Genomic DNA, 25532 nt, shown 5'->3' with positions numbered 1-25532 from the left:
TCAGGCTCCCTGCATGGCGCCTGCTTCTTCCTCTGCCTGCCGCGCTCTCTCTCTCTCTCTCTTTCTCGTCTCTCATGAATAAAGGAATAAAATCTTAAAAAAAAAAAAAAAAAAAAGCCACTGCAGAGCCTCCCCCTCCTCCAGGTGTCAAACCCTTGTGTGATCCTCTCCCCTTGAATGTGGACAGAACCCATGACTTGCTTCTGATCAACACAATAAGGCAAAGCTAACACAATGTGTGCGATTATGTTACAGAGGATTACAGGGACCCTCTTTCTCTTGCTGACTTGATGGGGAATAAAAAAGACCAAGCTGTCACATGACAAAGAACACAGATGAGCCCCAGGCGACATCCAGCAAGAAAATAAGGCCTCCATCCAGCCTCCTGCGAGGAAGTCAGTGCTAACAACCATGGGAGTTTGGAAATGGATCTTTTCCCCAGTCGAGCCTCAGATGAGACCGCAGCTCCAGATGACCACCCCACCTGCCCCCAACTGGAGCCTTGCAGAGAGCCTGGCTATGCCATGCCTGGTCTCCCGACCCAACAGAAAATATGAAATAATAAATGTGTGCTACTTTAAGACACCAAGTTTGTAGTAATAGTGTTTAACAGCAACAGAAAGCCACTGCAGGTCAAGTCAGGAGACAGGAAGGGATTACTTAATAAATGAATGGTTAATAAATGAATGGCATACACAGAGAGCCACCTGGCAAAGATAAAGCTGAATCCCTAATCACACATGACACCAAAATAAATTCCAGATGCGTGAAAGATAGAAATATGAAAAATAAATCAAAAGAAGAAAACACGAGTGTTTTAATATGTAATTTTGGGGCAAGGAAGGCCTACATGTGACATGGAAACCTAGAAGAGTTTCTTCATCTAGAGAGGATTAATCAATCTCTGAGAAAAATTTACCAGCCGTTTGTATCACAAAGGGCTAACTTCCTTAAAAATAGCTCCCACAAATCATAAGAAATCAAAGTAGCTCCTAAACATCAACCACAAAAGATCATTTTGAAAAGACGCTCACTCAGGGGCGCCTGGGTGGCTCAGTCAGTTATGCATTTGACTCTCGATTTTGGCTCCACTCATGATCTCAGGGTCACGGGATCAGCCCCACGTCGGGCTCCGTGCTGGGTGTGGAGCCTGCTTAGGAGTCTCCCTCTCCCTCTCCTCCACCCCTAACTCACTCGTTCTCTAAAAAAAGGGGGGGGGGGCAGCCCGGGTGGCCCAGCAGTTTAGCACCACCTTCAGCCCAGGGCATGATCCTGGAGTCCCAAGATCGAGTCCCACATCGGGCCCCTTGCATGGAGCCTGCTTCTCCCTCTGCCTGTGTCTCTACCTCCCTCTCTCTCTCTCTCTCTCTCTCTCTCTGTGTGTGTGTGTGTGTGTGTCTCATGAATAAATAAAATCTTTAAAAAAAGAAAAAGAAAGAAAAGATGCTCACTCATTACAAGAAAAATAAAATAAGGCACCAACTGTGATAAAACGTTGCTAACACAGTGGGATGGGAAGCAGTGGGAAGATCAGCACCCTCATTTATGGCTGGGGGCAGGGGGATAGGAACAGACTCTCTGGAGGACAATTAGGCATAACCATCAAAATATCAAATGCACTTAACTCCCCAAGTCAACAATTCCACTTCTCTAGCTATTTAAAACAACCTACTTATGTATAAGGCTATTTAATACAACACTGTCACAGCAAAGATGTAAGTCATCCCAGCTAGCAACCGCAGATAGGTTAAATAATTTATGGTACAGCCACATAACCGAATGCCATGAATACCATAAACCATAAAAATAAATGAGGCGACTCTTTCTGCCAGAGAGATCTCTGAGACATATTCAGTAAATAAGCAACAATAACCAGAAAACAGGTGCCTCCACGGAGGAGACTAGGGGTGGCTGGGGATTAGATAAGAGGGGAGAGTTCGCACTGTGTGCTCTTTGGTACCTTATGAATATCATACCATATGCTTGTGCTTCCTTTTTCAAAACAGTAAGGTTCAAATCAAAAATGTATCCAAGTGGTAGAAAAGCATATACAATATAAAGATGATAAATGTACGCTGTACATACACAGCATCACCCACATACACAATTATATAAAGACGCTATGGATGTTGTATCTGTGTACTATTTGTATGTTATGCATCGTGCTTATATAGTGTAGGTCAACGTAGTTACCTCTGGAAGAACACATAACAGTCAGGACTGGCTTCCCCTGGGCTGGAGAACTGGTGTAACTGGTAACTAGTAAACTGGATAACAAGACAGCAGGGGCAAGAGAGGAAACTACTTTTTCAGTGTTTTCTTCAATTTTTGTACCATCATCTGTCTCATCAATTTAAAAACAAACCGTGAGGGGCACCCGGGGGGGGGCTCAGTGGTGGAGCGTCTGCCTTTGGCTCAGGTTGTGATCCTGGGGTCCTGGGTTTGAGTCCTACATCAGGCATGGAGTATGCTTCTCTCTTTGTCTGTGTCTCTGCATGGAGCATGCTTCTCTCTTTGTCTGTGTCTCTGCTTCTCTCTCTGTGTCTCTCATGAATAATTAAATAAAACCTAAATCTATACACACACACACACATTAAAAGGCAAGTTTAAGCCACCGTGCTTCCTCTGGTCCTCTGTCTTCTTTCCCTTGAGACACCCTGATGGATCCCCCCAAATCCCCATGCTCGAAGCCTGTCTTTGTCTCCTGCTGAAGAACTGCAGGTGTCTGAAGTACCCAGCATCAGAAAGTCACCACCTTGAAGGTGTGCACTTGGCAGCACCACCGGGCCATCCCCTCCTCCATCTGTCTCCACAGAGAAGCTGAGTGACCTAGGGCAGGACGCCTAACACTTCTGGGCCTTGGTTTGTTCACCTGCAAAACGGGGCTAATCCCCTCCTAGGTAATTCCCACTGTACTGTCTCCTAGGGCTGCTTCATACATGGGTGCCTTAAGACAACAGAAATCTATTCTCTCACAATTCTGGAGGCTAGAAGTTCAAAATCAAGGTGCTGGCAAGGCTATGCTGTCTCCGAGGGCTGCATAGGGAAGAATGCTTCCTCACCTCTCCCAGGCGTCTGGTGGGTGCTGGCAATCCTCGGCGTTCCTTGGTTTGGATCTACATCACTCTCATTACATCACTCTGTCTTTCCACTGACGTGGTCCTCAGCGTGTGTCTGTGCGTCCCCTCCACATAAGGACACCTGTCCTTGCAATCAGGACCCACCCTGGTCCAGTAGGACTTCCTCTTAACTACTTGCATTTGCAAAGACCCCATTTCCAAATAAAGTCACAATTCAAAACTGGACTGGAACAGACCTTTTATTTTGTGGACACAATTCAATCCACCTGGAAGGTCGTGGGAAGATGAAGAGAGAATGCTGCAAAGCCCCAAGAACCCTGCAGGCAGGGGCACACAGCAAACGCTCGGCAAGCAGGAGCCTCATCACTATCAGATACACGAGGGACTAGTTTTCTCCTACACAGCAGGCTCCTTCTCAGAAGATCAGGCCTGGCTTCTCCACTCCTCGTAAAAACAAAAACCGCAAGCAAGAAACCAAAAGCTAACAAGCTGGCATCCTTACGGCCGATGTGTTGTTAAGACTCTTTAAACAAACAAACCAGGGCTTGGTACCAAGCCCCTGATGTAAATATTTTATCAGTGGGTCTCAGAAAAGCCCACACAGGCACGAGGGCCCCACACGCCTCCCCGGGGAAGAGCTGGTCTGCCAGGAAGGAGCCCCCTGGGCTGCTCTAAAAGCAGAAAAGGCTTTCCTCAAGGTGTGCACCTCTGCTTCCAACATCTGGCTGCCTTCCAGCCCAGCTACAACTTCCAGAAACAAAGCCCCGGAAGCCTCAGGCTGAAGGGGACGGGAGCTGCGGGCTGTGAGGCCCAGGCCCGGGCAGCACACAGCAGGCCTTCCCAGGAGGGCCGGGCCAGGCGGGGCGGCAGGGGAGCCCCTTCTCCACGCCCACCTCGGTGGGAACCAAAACACCCTCAGGACGATCAAAGCTGCTGCCCACGCCGTGAGATGGACTCAGACTGAGCTCTCTTAGTCATAAGCTCCCTAGAGGGTGGATTTTCTCCATGGACGATGCTTAGAAATTAGGAAGTGGGCCCCTGGAGGAACCTGGCCCCCCTTCACCGGCGAGCCAGACAGAGCTTCCATTAGAAGAGGAAAATGTCTGAAATTCTGAAACCGTCCTTGGATAGCTATTCGAAGATTCCATTAGGAGCTTTCTGGGAAGCCGTCTGGGAGGAGTCATGCCAATGTGAAAGAGAAGTGAGACCCAGACCCCGCACAGAAGTGAGGTGAGAAGCATCTGGGCTCAGGGGGTGCGGGCCAGGGTTCGAATCCCACCTGCTCAGGGCTCTCCCTCCCTCCCTGCGCTGCAGCTTCTTGGGAGGGAGACCAGAGCCCAGGAGCCCCAGCGGCCACCTTCACACAGGGCACCCGGATGGCAGCACCCAGACCCGCACAGGACACGGTGAGGCTGGGCCGGGGCTCAGGGCGCACACTGGACGCATCTAGGAAAGCCCAGTTGGTCACAAGATGGGGCCCTGTACCTGGACGGCCCCATCCGCCAGGTGCCAAAGGATGACGCCACACCTGGGGATCGCAACCAGCTGAAAGGGTCCCCGCGTCACAGGACAACCGGCCACACATGTCCCCAAGGGAGTCAGAAGTGCCTCAACACGTCACTACGGTTACACCAAATCAATCAGATGAGTCATGGAAAAGGTTCCCCAACAGCATGCCAAGGCCATCCCAGAGTTAGGGACCCACGTGGGGCAAGCACAGAAGGCGGCAGGCCCCACGTGAACCCCAACTCCGCGCCCCGGCCCTGAGATGACTCACAGATGCCTGGCACCTGGGCCTTCAGGGTCCCCCTCCGGTCGATGGGGATGAGCAGCGCCTCGGCCCCCAGGCCTCTCCCAAGGACTATGGTGAGATCTCTCCAAAAGCCTGGTGCTAACTAACAATCAGGCTGGGCCCCCATGCACTTCCCTCCTCTCCCAGGCTCTCCTCCCCGCTCCCCTGTTCACAAGACCCCTCCCCAGTTCCTGTGCACAGAGGCCCTGCCCTAGAACACCCTGCTCCAAATCCTAAACACCCAGAGGCCTGAGAGCGGGGCACCTGCCTCCCCGGCCCCTGAAGTCTCGCCTGAGGACAAAACAGCCTCTACCAGGGGGGCCCCAAATGCGTGTGTGAGAACACCCAGGCCCACCGCAAGGTGCTCACCAGGCAGCGACAATCTTAGACGCTTCAGGGGCCGCTGCGGTGAGCTCTCCTTCCAAGGAAATTGTTCCATTTAAAAGACCATCATTTTTCTGAAGACGAGAAACTCCTAAATTTCTGTAGTAAAACGTGATTTCTTATATGAGATCTAATAAAGGGTGGATTTTTTTTTTTACACTGTTCCCATTTGAACAAATAAAAGGAAGTGACCCAACATCAGGAGCCCACCCTTCTGGGGCTTATTTTTCATTATTTCACTGGTCCAGAAATCCAAGTCTGGGAATCGCCTGACACCTGGCGGCCTGCACTTCCTCCCCAGCTCAACTGCTTGACCCTCACGTACACACCCAGCTTTGGCTCTCACCATTCCAGGAAAATGGCTTGCTCAAAGGTCTCCAAGTCCAGGCCTCCTCCCCGCAGCCTGCCCCTGACAGCACATGCCAGGCCGTCCTCACTCAGACACTCGGGAGCCTGCACACTGGCCAACCCCAGGCTGGCCACACAGCTTCTGTCTAGGCCAAGGCCTCCCAACGCCCACCACGCAAGCCCAAGCTCTCACTGGCAGGTGCGGCCCTCATCCCCCCCCAACCCCCCACCCACCAAAGCCACGAGCCAAGAAAGCCCAGGCCCGCAGCCTAGCCCTTGCCCATGTCCTATAGCAAATTGCTGGTTTTTCTGAGCATCAGTCTCTTACCAGGTCAGGTAGTGATGGTGACTGTCCCTATCTTATAGGGATCATTAAAAAACACAACAACAACAACAACAACAACAAAAGATTCTCTTTATTTTGAGAGACAGAGATTGGGAGCACAAGCCCGGGGGAGGGACAGAGGGAGATGGACAAGCAGACTCGCTACTGAGCGGGGAGCCCAATGCAGAGCTCAGTCCCAGGACCCCGAGATCATGACCTGAGCCAAGGCGGACACTTACCCGACTGAGCCACCCAGGTGCCCCTCATAGGGATCTTGAGTAAAGCATCTTCCACGGTACCTGGGACACAGGAAGTGCCAACACCTGAGACCACAGGAGTCCTGGTAGCAGAGTATGCCCTCTTTCCAGCTTTGGCTCCCACTGCTCCTTGAGACTCCAGCAAAGCTGTCACCTTTGGGTTTCCCGACTGATGCTGCTTACCTTCCCATCTCTGTGACCCTGCCCATGCCGGCCTGTCTTCCACTCCTCCAAGCCCACGTCAGGATCCCCCACATGATCCCCGTTTCTCCATCACAGCAGGAGTAGGTGTGGACCGCCTCTGAATTCCACAGCGTTGGGTCCGTGCGGCTCTTGTGACCGTGCAGCCCCAAACACTACTACACGATGCCCTACTCAGACCTGCACACTCCCCCTCTCCTGCTGCACTCCTTACTTAAAGTCTGGGGGAAACTCTGGCTACCCAGCAGGACTCGCCACAGTGTCTCACAAGAAGGTGAACAATAAATAATTGTTCTAGAAAGTCCCATGACGTAGTCCCCAATCTATCATTTTAAAACAGATAAGCTGATGCAGGATGAAGAGCTCCCTGTGTCCCATGTGAAATTTCTTCCTAGGACCAAGGCTAGCCAAGTTTGTACATGTACACATACCCCCCACACACACAGACGGGGCTGTGTGGACACACGTGCACACACACGCACACACTCATCCCCAAATCTCAGGCAAGGCCTGTGAAACAGTAACTAAAATTCAAATCCAATTGGGTTTAAATCCTTGGTTCTCGGGCAGCCCCAGTGGTGTAGCGGTTTAGCACCATCGCCTGCAGCCCGGGGTGTGACCCTGGAGATCCAGGATTGAGTCCCACATTGGGCTCCCTGCATGGAGCCTGCTTCTCCCTCTGCCTGTGTCTCTGCCTCTCTCTCTCTCTCTCTCTCTCTCTCTGAATAAATAAATAAAATCTTAAAAATAAGATAAAGCACAAAAGTATTTAAATTTTCAAAAAAAAAAATCCATGGTCCTTGGGGCCCAGCCCTTCCTCCCCCCACAATTCTGACCGACAGTCGGTGCATGACTACTTTGCTCTCCCATTAACATGTACAACGTTGTACTTCTGACTTCTGGGTTGTTTTGCTTGTCTTCCGTGGGTTTAATCTTTACCACATTATTTTCCTATCTTCATCCGAGTCACCTTCTCCAAGTGGCAGTGTTACTTATTTATTGTACAAAGTCAGCCCCGTTACTCTGTTTTGTTCCCTAACTCCTCCCCTCCTCCCGTTTCTAAATCCACTAAATGGCTTGTTTATGGCACCCTATGGGGGCAAGCAACTCAAGTCCACAGAGATTCCCATTTCCTCCCATTCTGCTCTCACCCTGTTTCTCAAACAAATGAAAACTCTTAAAATAGGAAAGGGAACGGCCAGGGGTGCCCCTACACAGTCCCTCTAAGGGTACTTAGAGAAAGGGCATTTCCCTTTCGCAATCTTGGAGGCTCTTCAGTTGACCTCGGGAACCCGTTTAAAAGGAGGTGCCCCAGAGAACCCAGGAAAGTTCATGAACCTCCCAGAAGCAAGCTGTTCACTCCCTCAAAGTCAGAACAGAACCAACATATGGAAAATCACCACCAGGCCCTTCGTCTGCATGATGGCTCCACGGGGTAAGCACAGCCCCTTCCATACACAACCTACTGTGGATAAGTGTTCTGCAGCAGCACCACGCCCGGGTGAGCCACGTGACTGCGCAGCGGAACTCTCAGGACTCTGCTTCCAGAATCAAGCTTAGCACCGCCCCTGAGAATACCCCAGGGAGAGGAGCTCAGGGGCAAAGGCCACTCACTTGGGTTTTTTTTAGAGCCACCAACAGAGAGAAAGCCATTTGAATGTACTTCAGAAAGACCAAGAAGGCGAGGAAGAAACATCCCAGGAAGGGGGGGGGAAGTGGGAAGAATACATTTTTAAAAGGCATGTGAAAATGAGTCAGAAAAACCTCACTTTGAGCTCATGAAATTTCAGGACTTAAAACGTCAGATGGACCATGCATCCTCATCTCTTGTTTTAAGACCACAAATGGGGGACGCCTGGTGGGGGGGGGGCTCAGCGGTGGAGCATCTGCCTTTGGCTCAGGTCGTGATCCCATGGTCCTGGGATCGAGTCCCACGTCGGGCTCCCTGCAGGGAGCCTGCTTCTCCCTCTGCCTGTGTCTCTGCCTCTCTCTGTGTGTCTCTCATGAATAAATAAATAAAATCTTTAAAAACAACAGAAAAAAAAGACCACAAACAGGATCACAATACTCCCTGGTTGAAAACATTCCCGGGGCTCTCAGAATAAAACTCAAGAGCCTTAACATAACCTGCTGTACGTAGAGGGCGAAGCACATAGGTAGGCAGAAACGCATATATTCATTTAACAAACGTTTGCTGAGCACCGACTTCAGGGCCAGCACAAAGGCAGGCCCCGGGGATTCCACATGTCCGACAGCCCCAGCCATCAAACCCAGTCTCAAAGCATGGATTATTAGTAAGCATGTGGTGAGTGTGGATGAAGTAGTGGACACTGGACTGAGAGGTACCTCGCACGCATGGCCTTGTCCAGTCTCCCCAAGAATGCTGAGGCTGGCATGATCCTCCTCAGGGGTTAGGAGCCCACTGAGGCACAGAGAGGCTCTGCAACCAGCCTAAGGTCAACAGCCAGTGTGGGCACCCAGACCGTTTGATCCAAGAGCCTGCCTTGCGGGTCATCACACCTCCCAACCTCCATCAGAGGTGGGGTCCAGAAAGTGGCTCCCCACGGCTCTGCTGGTTTGCTCACGGAGGGGCACGGTTCAGCGGTCTCAGTAGCCGGCAGACTCAAGCCCAGGACGGCCTTCTCGAGCCTGTGCCAGAGAAACACCCGGACACCCAGAATCTGTGTAAAAAGGAAGCATTCTATTCTCCAGCAGGACAAGACCTTATCAGCTCAGCCCTAAAACCTGGAGTTCCGGACCTGGAAATTCCTGCCACACCAACAGCAGAACTACCATTGCGGAAGGCCCCCAGGCTTCTCCATCTACATCCAAATGGGAATGGAGTCTGGGGGGCAGGCTGAGGCCTGGTCCAGGTCACAGCCGACCACATTCCCCAGGCTAGTCATCAGGGGAAAGGACATTAAAACTACAGCTGAGTTATAACTTTGTGCCCTTGGAAAATAAGAGCCCTAAATTCTAAATACTAGAAGAAACATGGTGAAACAGGTGCTCTCCTAAACCACCAACAGGAGTATACGAGGGTAGGACCATTTCAGAGGGTGAGTTGTCAGTATCCAGTGAGGCTGCAAACATGCAAACCCCTCGATCCAGCAATCCAACCTCGAGAATATTGTAAAGTCCTGCTCTTGTGCACGGGATTTCCACTGCAGGGTGGTTAGTCATGGTAACGACCTAATGGTCTTAAGAGACGAATAAACAAAGTACAAATGGAATACCTCAGAGCAGTTAAAAACCTACATCTAGACTGGGATGCCTGGCTAGCCCAGTCGGTAGAGCCTGCAGACTCTTGACCTGGATCCCTGTCATAGGCTCAAGCCCCACATCAGGTATAGTTTACTTATAAAAAAAAAAAAAAATCTGTATGTGGCAACATGGATGGACCCCAATGTGGGAAGAATAAATAAAAAGGCAAGTTGAACAATATACACAGGATGATAGCATTCACCTATACTTTAAAATGTTACCCACTGGAGACAGACACACAGACACACACAAATATGTTAAGAGATTAAAACTTCAATAGAAAGGATATACTTCAACTTGAGGACAGCAGTGTCCTCTGGGCAAAAGACAAAGTCAAAAGATGAGGTAGGCTGTGATCACATCTGTATCTGTTTTTCTCTTTTAAAAAATTTTGTATTAAAATAACAAACATTAAAAATCCAATAAATCTGTATGATAGGTACATTAGTATCTGTTACATCATTCTCAGGTTTTATGTTTGAAAGATTCCAGAATTTAAACAATTTAAAAAGCACGTATTTTAAAACACCCAACTTACTCATAGTCATCTAGGATGAAGAACCACTCAGGTATAGGGAACAAGCATGAATAAATTGGAGTACCATGCGGTGAGTCCAACAAGACGCAAGGCAGAGGCAAATGCAAGGCAGGGGAAGCGGTTGCGGAAGTGAGATTATGAAATATTACCCAGCCTTTAACAAAGAAGGAAATCCTGCCGTTTGTGACCATCACGGATGGACCGCGAGGGGATTATGCTAAGTGAAATAAGTCAGACAGAGAAAGACAAATGAATGGTGTAGGATCTCACTTATACAGGAATCTAAAAAAAAAGAAAGAAAGAAATCCAAACTCATAGAAATAGAAAACAGGGGCTCTTGGGTGGCTCAGTCATTGAGCGTCTGCCTTCGGCTCAGGGCATGACCCCGGGGTCCTGGGATCGAGTCCTGCATCGGGCTCCCTGCATGGAGCCTGCTTCTCCCTCTGCCTGTGTGTCTCTGCCTCTCAGTGTCTCTCATGAATAAAGAAATAAAATCTTAAAAAGAAAAAAGAAAAAAGAAGAGAAGAGAAGAGAAGAGAAGAGAAAGGAAAAGAAAAGAAAAAAAGAAAAGAAAGAAAAGAAAAGAAAAGAAAAGAAAAGAAAAGAAAAGAAAAGAAAAGAAACAGAGAACAGATTGCTGGTTGCCAGAGGCAGGAGTGGAGAAATGGGGGACCCTGGTGCAAAGGTACAAACCTGCAGTGGTGACAGCAGTAAGCCCTGGGGATGGAACGTGCAGCACTACCAGCTAACAACACTGTACACCTGATTGAAAGGATCTTAAAACCTCTCATCACAAGAAAAGAAAATGTGTAACTCCGTGGGGCGGTGGATGCTAAGTAGACTCACTTAGGGTACGATTACTTTGGGTACTCGTCCTGCGGTATATCCATACATCAAATCTTTAAAAAGTCAACTTAATTCTGTGGTTGGGAGTCGAATATGGGAGGACCACTTTCTAGACAAGGAGAGTCACTGGCAGGGTCCTGCAGGGTCAAGAGGAAACTGTACAAACACAGACATGGGGTCAATCAACAGGAGGGCCAGCCAGTAAGCAGGGCCACACAGGCCACGTAAGGAGTGAGCCGCGAGGCGCCATCCCTCCTCCATCAGGCTGGCTGGGATCCTTTCTAAAACCAACAGGAGACCAGGGCTGCCTGAGCACCAATACCATCTCCAAGAAAGAGCAAGGGCTATTAGTTTCAGCTGACCCCGCCGGCAAGCTGGAGTGTCCCCTCCCCGGCGGGCCCGCTGGGACCCACAAGCCAGACCAAAACAGAGCAGGCACTTCCAAAGGAATCAAGAGGAGTCTGGGGGTTGTTACCATTTACAGTTTAATGGAGAATGGATTCAACCTTTTTTCCCCTGTAGGTAACTCTTCCCTACCAATCTTCTTTTTTTTTTTAAGATTTTATTTATTTATTCATGAGAGACACAGAGAGAGGCAGAGACACAGGCAGGGGGAGAAGCAGGCTCCATGCAGGGAGCCTGATGCAGCACTCGAACCCAGGACCCCCGGGATGACAACTGAGCGCCAAAGCCAGCTGCTCAACCCCACCCAGGTGTCCCACAACCCTACTAATCTGATGGGGAAGGGGGCACAGGGGTTTCCTCTCCTCACAACACTTGGAAATCACTGCTGTGAAATGGAAGAGGAGTGAATTCGTTGGAAATGATGAAATGTTGTGTAGACAAGAAGGTCCGATGCCAGGCAGCAGCCTTTGGAACAAAAAGCAATAGCAACATCAATGCCCAGGTTAGGTATCTAGGGTCCTGAGAGAACCTACAGGGGGCCAGGAATTCAACAACCCGCTGGCACCTCAAGCTTTCGGTGAGTGAGGACCATGAGGGCCAGATTTGCCAGAATTTAGAAAATCAGGAAATGCCATGGGACCAAGGGACAGTCTACAACTCCCTCCCCATCCCCCTCTTAAAATTTGAATCATTCTGTTTCATAGGCATTTTCTTTCCATGTAAGAATTATTCTTCTAGGAATCCCTGGATGGCTCAGCGGTTGAGCGCCTGCCTTCGGCCCAGGGCGTGATCCTGGAGACCCAGGATCAAGTCCCGCGTCGGGCTCCCTGCATGGAGCCTGCTTCTCCCTCTGCCTGAGTCTCTGCCTCTCTCTTTCTCTCTCTGTGTGTCTTTCATGAATAAATAAATAAAATCTTTAAATTAAAAAAAAAGAATTATTCTTCTACAGCAGTGTTATCCAAAAAAACTTTCTGAGGGATGGCTCAGCAGTTAAGCATCTGCCTTCAGCTCAGGAAATGATCCTGAAGACCTGGGATCAAGTCCCACATCGGGCTCCCTGCAGGAAGCCTGCCTCTCCCTCTGCCTGTGTCTCTGCTTCTGTGTGTCCCTCATGAATAAATAAATAAAATCTTTAAAAATATATGTACAATAAAAGAAAATAAGCCAACGTGTTGACAGTCTTTAGTTTGTAGCACCATTAACTTGTGTTTTTCTAAATTCCTCTCCGAATTTTTATAATAAACCTGAATAATGATTAAAATAAACAACTAACATTTAGTGGGCAATTATGAAAGCTAAATGCTTTATGTGCCGTTGCTCATTTAAACTATTTCCACATGGCAGGCAGCATTATTATTCCTATATACAGATGAAGACACGGTGGTTCAGTAAAAGTTTTAGAAACTTGGCCAAGGACAAGGCAGTGAGCAGGATATGAACCCAGGATGAGTCCCTTGAAAGCCTATAATCCCAGCCACCACATCAGCAATCCCCAAACTTCAATATGTACATAAATCACCTGAGGATCTTGTTTTTCTTTTCTTTTTTTTCTGGGGGGGGGGGGGAGGCGGTGCGCAGAGAGAGGGAGAGAAAGAGAGAATCTTAAGCAGGCTCCACGCCCAGCTTGAAGCCCAACCACAGGCCTCGATCTCACAACCCTGAGACCATGACCTGAGCCAAAATCAAGAGCCGGACACTTAACCAACTGAGTCACCCAGGCACCCCTGATCTGAGGATCTGCTAAAGTATAGATTCTGGTTCGGGTGTGATGCTGACACTGCTGGCCTGAAGACTGTACTTTGAGTACCAAAGCTCTAGACGATAATCCTTATACTTTAATCTTAAAAGAGAAAATACACTACACCCAACCAGGAAAACATCTGCTCATAATTTAAAAACTATCAATACTTACCAATCAATAAAAGCAAAAACAGACTTTCCTTCTCAGTAACTTTCTCAAAGCCTTCTTTGCCATCCATATGGTGGGCCCTAAACTGCCCCTGGAAACGCTCCTGCACAGACACTGTCCCTGGGCAGCCACCGGTGTCAGACTCGCTCAGCGCAACTGGAAGCTTAATCAACGTTCTCATCTCATTAGCAGGCAGGATTTTTTATTCCCAAAGCTTCCGTTAGCAAACACTTCCACGAGCCCAGGGAGCAGGTGTGTGGAGGCAAGGCTGCCAGGAGTGTCCAGAGGAACGTGTCAGGCCGACCCACCACTCCCCGCTGCAGACACCAGCACACTCTCCATCTGCATCTCCCTATTCGCATGGACGTCTTCTTTGAAACATTAAAATTACGTATTCTTTAAGTATTTTAACCTTCCAAAACTTGGCAAGCACTAGCTAATTTTATACTTGAAGAACCTTCCACAATTACGAATTAAAGCACCCTTTAATTATGTTCCTAATTCTTCATGTCTTTTTATATGGGATTATCAGATATTCATTGTTTAATGGACCTTTAGCTATTTGCAGTAACCCTGTTTATCTATCTTAATGCTTAATGCTATGAAATTACTTATCTGATACCATAAAAGTAGCCCTTGTATAATGGATTTTATGTCCCTAACTTTTCACTCTATTTATATTTCTTGGTTTTTACTACAGCTCCTACAATAAATAGATGGGTGATTTTTTTTTTTCAGTAAGAGTTGGTGACAATTTGTTTTACATTTACTCTTATAACTGATGTATTTATATCACTCTCCGTTTTTCTCTAAGATTATAGTTATTAGTGCACTTCCTTTCTGGGGTCATTTATGTGGTTTCATCAGAAAATTTTTATTTCCTTTGAAATTAGACCAGAAGATAACTGTAAGTTTCCTACAAGTTAACATTTTTAACAGCAACATTTTATAAAAACACAATTCTTTTCACCTTTTCCTCTCGGTAACTTCTATTCATTACACAAACGATGCAAACTCCCTTCAAAAGGAATTAAAATGCACACCAGTTTTTAGTGACCTGTCCGAAACCCTTTTATATGCCACTCGCTAGCCTCACAACATATGTCTAATGTCCCCCATGGTTTTAAAACGGTGATCACTGCTTCCCTAAGACCTCTTGCTCTTTGTCTTTGTTAAGTCATGGGTCTCTCTAGTAAAGATCTTTGTAGGTCTTTGAAAATGAGTGAGACTATTCCAAAATCTGGAGGAGAAATGATATGCCACCAAAGGGCACAACCAGCCTGACCAGGAAAACTTCATTCTTCCTTCACCTGCTTCTCTTCTTCAAAATCACAATCTTATGTCCTTAGTGTCACCTCCATCCTTTCCCGGAAACTTATGGGATATCCCATTGTGTGACTGACATTATGCTGAATGCTGACTCAGGGGCTGGACCAAGAGCCACCAAGGCAGCCATCAAGGAATCTATCTGACCCCCTCCCGCCTCATGGAATTTTAATCAGACAAGAAAGGAGGAGTTCTTTTTTTTTTTTTTTTTTTCTGTTGGGGATTGTGGCTGAGTCACGTTTTAGGAGTACTTTCAAAAGATCCTGATACTCTCCCCTTGACACTCGACAGCATTCCTTTCCCTGAATATATATATATATGTATGTATCTCAATGTCTGAGCATCTCCGACTCCTCTGGTATGCTGATAATTCAAACACGGAGCATCCCTATCATATTTCTCAACATCTGTTAGCTTTTCTTCTATTGTCCTTACCATCTAGTTGGCCACTATAAAGGACTCTGGTGACATGTGGAATCTCTACCTTGCTGCATCACTGCTGCCCTTCCTAGGTCTCACCGGGGTGTACGGTTTCTCTCTAACGTTTACAGGGCTGGTTCTACCTGTCGCTGATACAGAATATTCCTGACACAGGCCATGTCTTCACCCTCATCTCTTCCACCGTAGCTAGCACCACCTCTTTCCAGGCCTGCTTTCCCAGACCCCGCCAGCCAGGCTCATGTGCCTACTTGGATACCTCTTAGTCAAGCTTAGGCTGATGTTTTTACAAAATCTGTTTTTGAAACCCTTCATTCAGTTCTGTTCTGGTTTCTCTGAGCATCGACACTTCTCTGCAGTATTGGGATTTTTTTCTGACGAAACGCCCTATGTTGCCAGTCACCTTCCATCATCCCCCCCACTCCCCCATTTTATTTTTATGACAAAAAACAAGTTATATTTAGAACTTTCCAAACCAACTGAGAGGCTTTTTTTCAAACTGACCACGGAGTTACAAGTGTTGACGAAGACTCATTTTTCAGCCATGTCCAATTAGTTTAATGGCTCCCAGAGAACACTGCTCTGTTTCAAAGGCTGAGGCTCAAGGAAAAGCTCCAGGGCTGCCATCAAAGACGACGCCCTTCTGATATCCCCGAAGCTCACCTCACTGGGCCTTATAATAACGAGCAGAGATTTTTAGTGCAATAAAATTAAACACCCTTTATGCTTTCATTTCTCTCTGCCAAAAGACACACAAGTGTCCCACGTGGAACACTGGCTCCTTGGGTTTGCAAGTCTCCTCAATCAAGTTATTCATAAATTCTCTGTCCCTCCAGCACCCAGTTCCCAAAGGCCTGTTCCAGAGTAAGCTCAATGGCTGCCCTCCCTCTCCGTGGCCTCTCTCCAGGCCAGACACAACCTCGTCTTCACACTGAGCTATTTGTCTGTCAAAAATCACAGTTGGATCTGAGCGCCAGCCAATTCACCCAATTAACAGTCTCCTGGTATCACAATGACTCATGAGAAGAAGAGGACATGGGAGAGAGTTTGGAATCCTGAGGCTCACTCTGGGCCGCCTAGAGCTATTAACACCGGACAGACCTGTGGCGTGACTTTCTCACAAGCCACTACCCGCTGCCCAAATGAGCCCCTTGGTTTGAGGCAACGAGATGGGGTAAATTATTTCCTACTTTCTTCCCAGTGCAGTACATTAACATTTCATCTTCCACAATAAATAACACCAATGACTAGTTTGGAAAAAGTTCTCCCTCATGTGAACCTTACAAGCTTAAGCTCTGGGTCAGAAAAATATGGAAAAAAAGTCAGTTCTTCTTTTTATAGGAGGCATTATAATCAGCACTATATTTTTGTCTTAAAAACCTATTTCTGGACTTTATAAACAGTGGGCCTTTCTATTTGGCAACCAGCAGTATTTGAGGGAAGGACCGACCAAAAAGAAACTGCTTCAGGTTGGCATTCCAACAAAATATTTCCATCAACAGGGGGAAAAAAATCTCTACCGTTAATACATTCAAAGGCAAGTCTGCTGGTTGAGATAATTTGCTTGTTGTTATTGTTTCTTTTAATAAAACAAGCCTCCACGGAGGCCAATTTAAATACCTAAAATGACAACTTCTCCATAGGGAGGAGCAGCAGAACATCAGTTTCAATCTGCCAAAGACAAGCCACTTGAATAAAATCAACTTAGGACACCCCCTGACTCCAATGGCTCTCTAACATTATTTTATTGAGCATGATAAGCATGGAATCAATACTGGCATCGCCACCCAATGATGGAATTGTCTAGCACAAGCTAGGGGGTACACTTACTTCTTCTAGCACACATGAACCTGAGTTGAGTGTCTGTCTACTCAATGCCAAAGCAGTAAAGCCAGTGGTTAAGAGCACAGATTCAAGTTATACGGTCCTATGTGCCAGTTGTGAATCCACCTCTTATTGGCTGTGGCCTTGGGAAAATTACTCAGCCTTCTAGTTTCTTCATCCATAAAATGGCAGAGTATACCACCTACCTGAATAAATTGCTCGAAAGTGAAATAAGATTCATGTGCAGAGGAAGCATTAAACAAATTATGGTATGTGTATATATATAAATTTGTATATATCTGAAAATGTTTTTAAAGCTACTCTTAAAAGAATGGATAGCTATATAAGAACTGAGAGATGGTCAAGAAGATGCATACCTTTGGTATCATCACACATTTGAAATCAGGATAGCCTAATTTATCTTTACTGTTGAAACATTCCTGAAATGAAGATGTACTCAAGAGCCAACAGCATCTTGTGACAGGACAGGGTGAATGGAAGCTATGATTTACTGGTCATGGCGGGACCTGGGTAAGCTTGGCCACAGCCATTCAGTGTCCTCACTTCCATCTAGTTCTGGGCATTGAGAGTTATTGCACAGGTTGGATCCACCTGCTATTCAGAAAGTCTCTTAAAGATTACCCTAAAATTCTGCTCGGAAATGAAAAATTATCATGTATACAAAAAGACAAGGAAATGGAGTAAATTTGGTGATAGGGAAGTAAATATCTGTCATGGGAAAAATGACTGCAATTTTGTAATTTTTTGCAAAGCAAGAGCCAAGAACTTTAAGCACTTGAGAGAGAGGGGTACCTGGATGGCTCAGTCAGATGAACGTCCAGCTCTTGGTTTCGGCTCATGTCGTGATCTCAAGGTCTTGGGATGGTGCCCTGTATCGGGCTCCATGCTCAGTGCACGGTCTGCTTGATACTCTCTCCCTCTGCCCCTCTGCCCCTCCCCTGCTTGTACAGGTGAGTGCACACTCTCATATTCTCTCTCACTAAAATAAATAAATCTTTAAAAAAAATAATAAGCCACTTAAGAGGAAAGATACAAAGAGCTGAAGCTGTACAGCAAAGAGGAAATGCCAAACGCTCTGGAAAAACTGAAATGTCCAAACAAGAGTAGGGGGGATGCAAATGTAACCAACTGACCAACTCAAAGCAAAAGTGGCAAAATACATATATGTAAGTGTTTACATGAAAAACATAAAGTGAAAATGACTCAAAAAGCTACAAATACAAATAATGAGCTCATTAAACTGCATGTGGGGGGGGGGGTGTTTGTGTGTGTGTATATTAATCCATATTAGAGCTAAAATAATACATACCAGTTAACAGTAATTTAGGAAAGGGGAGAGAAATGTAAATGAAAGGCAAAGGAAGCTTTTAATGTTTTATTGTAACAATCCTATTTTGTTTGGATTTTTATAAGAGCAGGTATCTGTTGTATTATTTTTGTGCTATTTTCAATTCGAGAATATTACAATAAAATAATATATGTACAGCTTCGGCACCCTGCCAGAGAGAGTAAGCTTCAAGGAGGGGCAGTCATTACTATGCACCTAGAGACCACGAAAGACACAAGAAATAGGACGCATTCGCAGAACGATAAAGAAGGTTGTTGTGCACAAGCCACTGACGAAACATCTTCTTCAAATCCCAGAAGCCAAGACCTACAAGAGTTTAGAACACCAACAGGTGTGTCCCAATATTCTAACTGGAAACCTAAGAAGCACCTCTAAAACCTGTTCAAGAAGGACCCATCCGGGATCCCTGGGTGGCGCAGCGGTTTGGCGCCTGCCTTTGGCCCAGGGCGCGATCCTGGAGACCCGGGATCGAATCCCACATCAGGCTCCCGGTGCATGGAGCCTGCTTCTCCCTCCGCCTGTGTCTCTGCCTCTCTCTCTCTCTCTGTGACTATCATAAATAAATAAAAAATTAAAAAAAAAAATAAAAAAAAAATAAAAAAAAAAAAAGAAGGACCCATCCATTAAATATCCTCTAAGATGACATATCCATGTGCACCAAGGCCTTATGACATCCGACAAGGTAGGGGATGCATCAATATACCTCACATTCGGGAATGCCTTCAAGATGCTGCTTGCAGAAATGCGCCTTCCTGGATAAGGAGAGAAGGTAAACAATTCTAAGCCCATCATCAGAGCATCTGATTCTTCAAGGGCAAAGGACATGCCCCTAGAGCACAGCACAGACCCTGGATGGGTCCAAGCCGGTCCCGCGCTGATGAAGAGCCCAATGAAGCTTCGAGAAGAACTTTCTAGTTGACCCAAAGGCAAAAGGGAACACGCACTAGTGTGCCTGGGAAGCCAGAGCTCTCTGAAGAGGACGTGATTGGAGGCGCAGGTGCCTGATGTAAGACCGCGTGCTTCTCCCCCGCCAGCCTGGCATCCCTCTTAGTGGCGCCTCCTTTCTTCCTGCACAAAAGACAGCAGACAATGCACGCTGCTGGTCTGAAGAGAGGAGGAAGGAAAACACTCGAGGGAGGCTGGACACCGAACAAAGAGAAATGACAGCTGGGAGGCCAAGTGCCTTAAAGGAATCCAAGTGTTATACAGCAACACAGAGCACGACCCTAAAAAGACTTCGGAGAACAAAGTCCAAGATGAGAATTTCCCCAAAAGCAACTTGCGGCTGGTCCAGAGGATTTTCCCCGCCACCTGCAGAACCAACTAGAGTTGGAAAGCCCTTTGATGGGAAGGGAGAAGGAATTAAGGGGAGGGGCAGGGGAGCCAAGTGGAACAGTAACTGCTCTGTAGGGCAGGGGAAGGGGGACTTCCAGGGTTAAGATTTCAACACACTTCTCCCAAGACAGACTTCCAGGCAGGGTGAGGCTCCCCAGTTCAATATTCAGGGCCCCAGGTGGCTTTGGGCATCAGCTGTCACCTTCCTCAGTGGGTCTCTCCTAAGGGAACCGAATCTACAATCTAGAATCCCAGAAGTGTTCCATGTGGTTCAAGGGGAAGTGAGAGAAAGAGGGTCAGGGCTGGGCATGTCTAGTGACACCAAATCTGCAGTGTTGCAGACACAGGAAGCGGAGACCAGGTGACTAAAAGATCCCTTGGAAGGAGGGTCCCACCCTGACCCAGTCCACCTAGGAGACATTTCCAGGAGGAGCCATCCCAACGCTCAAGATGTATGGCGAGGGGGTTTGCTCACACTAGACTGCGGGTTCCCAACCAGGGGTGATTCTGTCCCCGGAGGGCATTGGGGACCATCTGGAGACACTTTTGGTTGTCACAACTGGGGGAGGCGAGGAGGAGGAAACCAAGACTGGCATCTAGAACCAGTGATGCCACTGAATATTCTAGAATGGCAGGGCAGTCCCCAGAACAAAGAACGATGCGGCCCAAAATGTAGCACAGAGGCTCCGAAACCCTGCACTAGACTAACCCCATCCCCGCCACCATGTCCAGAAACTTGAAAACTCCTACCTGAAATAAACCTCTGCCATCCCTCTGACCAAGCAGTTACCCCATCCCAGAAATCCACTTATTTGAGGAAGCCACACTAAACATCAAGCAGACGTGACAGGCCAATGCTCCATCTTCCAAGTACCCGGCTGCTCTCCCAGCAAATATTTTTGAGGGCACTCCTCAGCATCCAGAAGAGTAGATTCTTTTACAACAATTATAAAGAAAGAAAGGCTTTTACACACACACACACACACACACACACACACGTGACCATCTTAAAAATCTCCTTGGTGGTCAGGTAGGGGTATTGGCAAAACAAAAAATAAGCTGCACGGTTCCAATGGCTCAAGCATTTCCAAAATATTCTAAAGAGAGAAAGAAAGACAAAAAGAGAAACAGGAAGACTCCACAACCAAAAACAGATCCCGGGGGAATCTAACAAACAAAATTTGTCCCCAGGGGCTATCTCACAGCTAAGAAGAGTTCCATCGTTCAATGGCACATACCATCTTTTTTTTCTTGACTGTAAAATATAACAAATATATAAGAAAAGGGGAAGGGGTGCCTGGGTGGCTAGTTGGTTATGCATCCAACTCAATCTCAACTCAGGTCTTGATCTCAGGGTTTTGAGTTTAAGCCCCCAGTTGGGCTCCACACTGGGCCAGGAGCCTACTTAAAATATAAAAAAGAAACTAAAAAAGAAAAGGGGGAATGTATACACATAGATCTCAATAAATGAAAACAAACCCCCAGGTAACTACAATTCGGAGGCAAGAAATCCAACCTGTGGATTCTTCTTGCCAAGCATGCCTCCCATCATGCATACAGCAAAAAGGCCAGTGCTATTTTGAAAAATTCCATCTTTTCTCAAAGATTGCGATTTATTTTACATATTTCCCATGAACACCAACTGCTAAGTTCACAGCGGTGACCACAAAGTAACAGATTTCGGGAAGAGGGGTGTTTACGGAAACAATCTCATTGACGGTTAAAGTCACAAAAGTCACAAAAGCAAGTGGGAGGAAAGGCATGGAAGGTGGGTGGGTGCATGATAACTGCTAACACGACACCGGAGTTAGAATCCGAGCTTCTGTCCTCGCTCTGGCATCCTGGGTGTGAACGATCTCTCGTGAACCATAAAATGACTTCCTGCCACATATTTCTGGAAATATCATTGGAATAACCTCAACCCCGTCATGCATTTAAGCACAGCAAGCATCTCACACATGCATGTGCTGTAAAGACTGGTCCCCTTTGCTCCCTGTGCCCATGCAAAGGGCAAGGCTGCAAAGGTCAGGCCTATAATAGGAGATGATTTGACTACAAACTCTAATTCCCATATTCCCAGAAACGTTCCATGAAGGTGAGATACAAGCCCACTTCCCGGTCAGTTGCCCTGGGGACTTTGGGAAAAGGTGTCTCGAAGGCCCAACATGGCCCATCCTGCCCTTTCCCACTCACAGGGCTGTTCCTCCCCGATCCTATCAAGGTCAAAGGCCTCAGTGGGCTGTCAGATAAAAACACCTTACCTGCAGGAGAGGGCCTTTGTCCCATCTCTTTGAAGATGAAAAGCAACAAGGTGTGTTTATTTGTGCCCATCTCCTCCCTGTCCTCCCCTCCCCTCCCAGGCCTGTGAAGCTACTCAGCTAGTTACAAATCATAATAAAACCCACTCGCTCATGCCATTAACTAGATCTTTCCAGGAGAAAAGGTCAGTACTCACACTCCTGGGAGTACAGATGGGGGAAAATCCGTGTTCGCTGACGGGGAGAGAATGTCAGGGAGTGGAAGCAAAGGTCAGGCCGGCAGGAGGTGAGAAGGGCTCAAGTCCGCTGTGCAAAGACAAACTGGACCCTGGACGGGCCGAGTCTTTCTCACAGACTACATTAAAAAATAACAACAGCTGAAAATCGATGCTTCACTTCCCTGACACAAACAACGTAACAAAGGAAGAAAAAGCAAACACACGGAGGTGTCTGAGAAGGTTCCCGAATAATAAAGGCCTCCAAGCTGCTCCGGAGATGTCAGTGGCCTCCCAGCCCTGCAAAGACCCAGAACTCAAGAAAGAGTAGGGCTCAACTCTGACCCCAGCTTTCTCCACAGGCTCTCGAAGGCGACAGCAGTCCTAAGTACCGACTTTTATAATCTCTCTGGTGTTTCAACTTCCCAGAAGGGGATGGAGAAGCTGGATATGAGCTAGTAGGGTACAGTCTCTGGTCCTGCTATGAACCCCCAAATGGAACCACACTGGCTTCTCTCTGGCCTGGGCAGCCACAGGCACCCGATGGCATCAACAAAAAGGACCGGACCTGTCTCTCATACCACTCTGGGTCAAGGTGTAATTCATGCTAAAAGGATGATGCTTAATGTGACACGATAAATGCATGACCCCACCCAACCCCCAACCTGCCTAGAAGTTTCTAGAGCAGCAACTATAAAGGTGATCCAAAGCCACACAGGTGCAATGACCACAGAGAATGGAAAACCCCCACCAGGGACATACAGGCAGTTCTGCGACCCCCAAGCTCTCATCCCCACTAACCCTGTTCATCGTGGCCCGATTTTACACGTACACACATATTAAATAACCAGGACATACCAGAGAGGGGCAAAATTAACTTTACAGCTATTTTTACAGACATGGAGACTGCACCAAAGCAACCCAGTACCAACTGGGAAATGCAAAAAGTTAAGTTTCCAGTGAGCCACGAGCAACTCTGAGGACACCCACGAGAACCAGCTTCCAGACTGATCCTGCTTGGGGGTCATCACCGGGCATGTCGCAGCTCTGCACGTGGAGCGCACGAACCCAGGCAGGGCTTCGTGTGTGAGATGCCAGGAAAGCTGCCCCTGCTAACAGCCCCGCCTCATCACTCCCACCCACCTGTAGCCGCCAGTGCCCCCTCGGGCCCCCTCCCTGGAGCAGCCTGCTGGCCCAGGAGAAACAGGACACTCTCCCCCAGACGTGGCCAAAACCCACAGCAGCCACCCCCATCCCAGGGTAGCGGGAAGGCACAGCAAAGCCACATAAAGGTGGGGTCTCCAGGAGTGGGGATGATGTCATGGGTCTGAGAGGTGGGAAAGGCTGCAGGGTGCCCTCTGAGGGTGGCCAGGACTGGGACGTCAAGGAAGGTGGGAGGTCTCTCTTTCCAAATGCACATGGGGAAGGGGGGTGGCTCCGAATGAAGTGAGCCTCAACTTCCCAGCAAACACAGCAGCGCAGACACCTCCACAGTGAACAGGTACAGGCATTTGGGGAAATCGGGCATAAGCCGGATAGTGCAGAGCACCAGCGCCAGGCCAGCAGGGTTCTGCTGCAGGAAGTTCCTCGGGCCCTGTCCCCCACTTTCTGGGCATCAGCTGCCCAGAAGTAAACGTCAGGGGGCGGAGGGCGGCTGACAGCTGTGGCCGTCGGGCCGGGGCAGAGGAGGAAGGGCTCCTGGGCCGGAATCTGGAGCGTGCCCACATCAGCAGAAAAGTTCCAGGGGCCAGCACGCCGTCAGGAAGCAAGGACACTTGCCGCTCCCCAGGACCTCAGGATGCACCGCACGCGATGCCCACCGCGATGCCTGCTTCAGGGGGCCTCCAGCTGCAGGGACCGGGAGGGGCGGTGGTAACCACGCTGCTCCCGGGGTGGGTGGGAAAGATCCATGACCCCGGGTCTGGCCCTGCTTGTCTCTCCAAGGCAAACACCGACCCCCAGGAAGGACTGGAGAAGCGCCTGACGTCCAGGGGGGAAACTGAGGCACGGGGCTACACGACAGGGGCCGGCAGGAGGAGCAGCAGGGGGAGACGGGGGTGGAGCAGGAGGAGCAGCAGGAGGGAGACCTGGGGGAGGAGACGGAGGGGGGAGCAGGAGGAACAGCAAGGGGGAGACGGGGTGGGGCAGGAGGAGCAGCAGGGGGGAGACGGGGGGGGGGGGGGAGCAGCAGGAGGGAGACCTGGGGGAGGAGACAGAGGGGGGAGCAGGAGGAGCAGAAGGGGGGAGATGGGGGGGAGCAGGAGGAGCAGCAGGAGGGAGACCTGGGGGAGGAGACGGAGGGGGGAGCAGGAGGAGCACCAGGAGGGAGACCTGGGGGAGGAGATGGAGGGGGAGCAGGAGGAGCAACAAGGGGGAGACGGGGGGGGGGGGGGGTGCAGCAGGAGCAGCAGGGGGGAGACCTGGGGGGGGAGACGGAGGGGGAGCAGGAGGAGGAGCAGCAGGAGGAGTAATAAGAGGGGGGGGAAGCAGGGGGAGAAGCAGGAGGAGGAGCAGGAGGGAGACCTGGGGGGGGAGCAGCAGGAGGAGGAGCAACAGGAGGGAGACGGGGGGGGGGGGGGGGGGGGGGGAGAAGCAGGGGGAGAAGCAGGAGGGAGACCTGGGGGGGAGCAGCAGGAGGAGGAGCAGCAGGAGGAGCAACAGGAGGGGGGGAAGCAGGGGGAGAAGCAGGAGGAGCAGCAGGAGGGAGACCTGGGAGGGAGCAGCAGGAGGAGCAGCAGGAGGGAGACCTGGGGGGGAGCAGCAGGAGGAGCAGCAGGGGGGAGAGCCGGGGTGGGGGGATCGGGAGAGCTCCGTCCCCCCCGCCCCCCACACGCGCACTTGCACACACGCGCTGGAGCGACGCCCAATCGGGGCCGCGCTCGGAGCCGGGCTGCACACAAAGCCCCGCCCGCGCCCCGCTCCGCACCCGGCGCCGCACGCGCACACAATGGGGCGGCGCGCCCCCGCCGCCCGCCCCCCGCCCGCCCCCGGCCCCGGCCCCGGCCCCCCGCCCGCCCCGCGCCCCGCGCCCCGCGCCCCGACTCACCCGCCGCGCTGCTCAGCAGCAGGCACAGCGGCCCCAGCAGCCACATGGCGCGGCCGCCCTCCCGCCGCTCCCGCCGCCCGGCGCCGTCGCTGCCCCCGCGGCCGCCGCGCCGCCCCGCCCCCGCCGCCCCGCCCCGCCCCGCCCCCCGCGGGCCCGCCCCGCCCCGCCCCGCGCCGCCCGGGTCTCCCTCCTCCTGCTCCGGCCGCCGCGGCGCCTGCACCCTGGCCGCGCGCCCCCCCAACGCGGGGCTCCTTTGCCTCAGCTCCAGCATCACTTTACCCCAGGGAGGGACAGAAAAAGTTTGGAAGGAAGGGCCACGTGTCACGAGGAAACAGGCGGTTTGTCCTCGGTGGCAAGACGGGGACCCCGCGG

General features: G+C 49.5%; 1 protein-coding gene across 1 annotated transcript in view; it reads right to left on the bottom strand.

Moving 5' to 3' along the window:
- LDLRAD3 (low density lipoprotein receptor class A domain containing 3) overlaps nt 1-25250 on the bottom strand; it is a 228710-nt gene extending 203460 nt beyond the window's left edge. The window contains exon 1 of the mRNA XM_072759141.1: nt 25161-25250. Within this exon, the coding sequence (XP_072615242.1) occupies nt 25161-25206 (46 nt within the window). The 5' untranslated portion in view covers nt 25207-25250. The remainder of the gene's footprint in view (nt 1-25160) is intronic.
- Between the last annotated feature and the right edge of the window lie 282 nt (nt 25251-25532).

Source organism: Vulpes vulpes, chromosome 5 (genome assembly GCF_048418805.1).
Source record: "Vulpes vulpes isolate BD-2025 chromosome 5, VulVul3, whole genome shotgun sequence".
NCBI classification, from domain to species: Eukaryota; Metazoa; Chordata; class Mammalia; order Carnivora; family Canidae; genus Vulpes; species Vulpes vulpes.
This window is presented reverse-complemented; position numbering and strand designations above follow the sequence as displayed.